The sequence below is a fragment of the Eimeria mitis genome, genomic scaffold, assembly GCF_000499745.2.
Source record: "Eimeria mitis Houghton genomic scaffold, Emh_scaff318, whole genome shotgun sequence".
In the NCBI taxonomy this organism is placed as follows: domain Eukaryota; phylum Apicomplexa; class Conoidasida; order Eucoccidiorida; family Eimeriidae; genus Eimeria; species Eimeria mitis.
Window position 1 is genome coordinate 3264 of NW_013571522.1, and position 4300 is coordinate 7563.

Genomic DNA, 4300 nt, shown 5'->3' on the forward strand with positions numbered 1-4300 from the left:
AGGAGTAGTAATAGAACACTAAACCCCAATTGCATATCTACAGATACAAAAACACGTCGTTGCTGCTAAACCCTAAACCCTAAACCCTAAACCCTAAACCCTAGTATATGTTTGTTGTTTGTTTATTTTTTAATCATTCCTTAGAGGCACAAACTCTGTATGGATGCCGTCGCTATCTATCACCATAACCTCCGTCTGGTCGCCTGAACCACAAACCCTAAACCCTAAACCCTAAACCCTAAACCCTAAACCCTTTGACTCAAACCCTCGCAAGTTAGCTGTTTACAGCGAGAGACAGACAGAATAAAAGCAGAGACAGAGATGGTATTCGGTCCCCCTAAACCCTAAACCCTAGCAACCCTTAAACCCTAAACCCTAGCAACCCTTAAACCCTAAACCCTAGCAGCCCTCAAACCCTAAACCCTAAACCCTAAACCCTTTATACCTGTGTATATATCTCTCTCCCCCGCAGACGCGAGAACCCCTCTAACAAAAGCAATTGTCTCCTCCTTCGTCATCTTTGGTCTTTGCTTCAGTTGGTTGTTTCTGGCGATCTATAAACAATATAAATATAAAAATAAAAATAAATAAAATAAAAATAAATAAAATAAATATAATATATATACACACACATGTAATATATGTATATTATATATACATAATATATATAATATACACGTGTTATAATATTTAAATATAGTATATATAATATACACGTATCATAATATATATCCAAACACATATAATAAATAAATGAATAAATAAATAAATAAATAAATAAATAAATAAACAAAATAAATAAATAAACAAATATAAAAATAGACAAATATATATATATATATATATATATATATAAATATATACAAAGAGTTACCTGGTTATCGAGTATAGACATAACCAAAGCACTGCCTGTGCCCGCACAATTGTATTCTGCTCTTTCGTAAGAGCCGACGGCATCGTAGCCATAGACAGCCCCTTTACCTGCGTATACACCCCAATATAAATAAATAAACTAATAAATAAACAAATTAATAAATAAATAAAAAAATTAATAAATAAATAAATTAATTAATTAATTAATTAATATATAGAGATATGCAGCATTATACTGATTGATAGATACAGATACAAGAAGCAGATACATGTATATATATATATATATATATATATATATATATACAACAGAAAGAAAAGGAGAAAGAAGGAGATGGATAGAAAAAGAAAATGCATGTATATAGCAACAAAAAAAGATATAATATATACAAAAAGATGCACGTACACCCCAAAAGAGAAAAAACAAGAAAAAAGAAAAAGAAAGCTGCGGATACACCGCAGGGTGTATAGGCAGCTCCAGCGCTCCCTATGTTGAATTTTCGTATTTTTTTTTTTAATTTTTTTTTTATTTTACCTTCATTATCAATGCCGAATAAAACATTAAAAGTATAATAAGGAAAAAAACGACGAGAATATAAAACAGTAGACAGCAACTGAGCGAGGGCCTCTATGCTGGGCTCCTCTCTATGCTGGTGCTTGAACAGGGCAACGCGGACCTGCATATACACCCCAATAAACCCTAAACCCTAAACCCTAAACCCCAAACCCTAAACCCTAAACCCTAAGGGCTTGAAATAAATACACAATCGGATACATAAAGGCTCAACAAACAAACATACAAACGAAAGTAAACACACGAACAAGCAAACAAACAAAAATAAAAAAAAAACAAAAAAAAATAAGAACGCACACAGAAGAAACAGATGTAAACAGATAAACAAAAAGAATAGACAGAGAACCAACAAAACAGAAAAACAAAACGAGAGGCGACAAATACAAGGAAAGAAATAGATAAACAGAGGAACAAACAAATAAATAAATAAATAAATAAATAAATAAATAAATAAATAAATAAATAAATAAATAAATAAATAAATAACATTACCTTGAGCCATTTGTGTAGAGTGTTTATGTCTGCCTGCATCCCCGAAGATGCGATGCTGCAGCGGGATGTCCTGCAGCAGCAACAGCAGCAGCAGCAGCAGCAACAGCAGCAGCAGCAGCAACAGCAGCAGCATTCATATCAACAGCAGCTGCAACAGGAACAGCAGCAAGGGCTGCTGAAACTGCAGCAGCAGCAGCCGCACTAGCCAAGAGAGGAGCAGCAGCAGCAGCAGAAGCAGCGTGAGTAGCAGCAGCACTACCACCATCACGAGCAACGAGACCAGCAGCAGCAGCAACAGCCGCAGCAGCAGCAGCAACACCAGCAGCAGCAGCAATAGCAGCAGCAGCAATAGAAGCAGCAGCAGCATCAGCAATAGCAGCAGCAGCACCACCAATAGCAGCAGCAGCAGCAGCGGCAGCAGCAATAGCAGAAGCAGCACCACCAATAGCAGCAGCAGCAGCAGCAGCAGCAGCAGCAGCAGCAGCAGCAGCAGCAGCAGCAGCAGCAGCAGCAGCAGCAAAGGGTTTACAGTTTAGTAAGCTTGGATTGCATGCGGGAGTGAATGCTGTAACCAACAGACAGCCGGGTGTCGCCAACACCAACAGCAAAACCATCGCCAGCAACACAAACCACCGTACTGCACACAAACCCTAAACCCTAAACCCTAAACCCTAAACCCTAAACCCTAAACCCTAAAAAACCCTAGGTTTGTTATGCATTTCTTCTATCAACCAGGAGAGGAGTGGTACTGCCAGCTGAGGAACAAATACTCATCAACCCCTAAACCCTAAACCCTAAACCCTAAACCCTAAACCCTTCTCACCCTCCGTTGTTTACATAGGGGTTAAATCCGCCCCTGCTGTGTCTGCTGCTTATCTCTGCGGGCGGCAGTTGCTGCTGCAGCGGTGCTGCGGTGTCTATACAGTTCAGCATTTTGCTGCTGCAGCAAACTCACACAAACACACACTTGCTGCTGCTCCTCCTCGCGCTTGCTGCTGTTGCTGCTGTTGTTGCTGCTGCTTCTTCCCTCTGCTGCTGCAGGAGCTGCTGCTGGTTGCGGCCGCCTCGTGAAGAAGCAGCAGCAACAGCAGCAGCAGCAAAAGCCCGAGCAGCAGCAGCAGCAGCAGCAGATCTGCTGCCTTCAGCAACCTTGGGGGGTTTGTTTGGTGGTTTTGTTTTTAATGAACGCCACAGGGTCCCCCGAGGGTTTAGGGTTTAGGGTTTAGGGTTTAGGGTTTGGTGTGCGGCTGAGTTGCAGGTTCAAGGGTTTATCTCTTTGTTTATAGAAAGTTTATGTTTATATATATAATATATTAATGTATATACTCACCAACAAAATACAGAGAAAGCAGGAAATACAGACTAGGCCGTGGAGGGGGAGGGGCTATAGGGAGAGTCAAGAGAGGGGGGCGGTAGCAGCTGCTGAAGGTTTGTAAATGCAGAAAAAGTAAATTTAATTAAATATTAATTAATAGATGAAATTGTTTTGATCGAAAATATATAAAAATGCAAAAAACGCTGCAGCCACAGCTCCCCTGAGGACGAGCCGCGCAGGGTGTCGGCGGTGGCGGTGTTGGTGGGAGCTGCCTATACACCTGAAATCTGTGAAATTTAATTTATGAATTTAACTCTTTTTTATCATTAAAATAATAAACAAACTCGAAAAATATAATCTAATTAACTAAAGGGCTCATACATTCGTAGCTGCATGCATTGCCGCTGCGTAGGTGTACATACACCGCAGAGCCCAATTAGCTTATTTCAGGGATTTCTTGTAAAAAAGAAATAAAAAAAGAACAAAAAAACATTAAAATGTTTAATATACAGCTCAACAACTCGGTTTATAATCCTATTTATTAATACTTACTATGCTGCTGCTGCTGCTTGTTCTCTTTATGTTTCTGCTGCTGGGGTGTATGTACACCTCACGCTGATGCAATAAATCCCTATTAAATACTTTTTTCTTTTGTTATTTCATTTTATTTTTATTTTGTTTTTTATTATATTGTTACTATATCCTGTGTAACTACGTTATATACTACTACGCCAGCATTTCATCTGCTGCATCGTTGCTGCTTTCTCTCTAACATTATTTTTTTCTGTATTATTATTATTATTATTATTATTTCATTTATTATTATTATTATTTCTTTTATTATTATCTTTATTATGATTATTTTCTCGCTTGTTCTTTGCTTGTTTTATCTACCCCCTTATAAGCTTGATAGATAGCATCATCTCGCTCTATAAACATTTAGTTATTATTATTATTAAGAAGAAGGTTTAGTTTTAATAGACTAAATTATTTTTACTTATATATATATATATATATATACATATATATATATATATATATATATA

At 37.8% G+C, this 4300-nt stretch overlaps 1 protein-coding gene across 1 annotated transcript; it reads right to left on the bottom strand.

The window, feature by feature from the left end:
* Nucleotides 1-129: 129 nt before the first annotated feature.
* EMH_0007640 (proteasome subunit beta type 1, putative) lies at nt 130-2872 on the bottom strand (the record flags this gene model as incomplete). The annotated part of the gene is made up of 7 exons (XM_013498097.1): nt 130-203; nt 446-554; nt 875-981; nt 1409-1550; nt 1940-2009; nt 2469-2576; nt 2763-2872. 7 exons carry the CDS (start codon nt 2870-2872, stop codon nt 130-132), a joined length of 720 nt encoding a protein of 239 aa, XP_013353551.1.
* Between the last annotated feature and the right edge of the window lie 1428 nt (nt 2873-4300).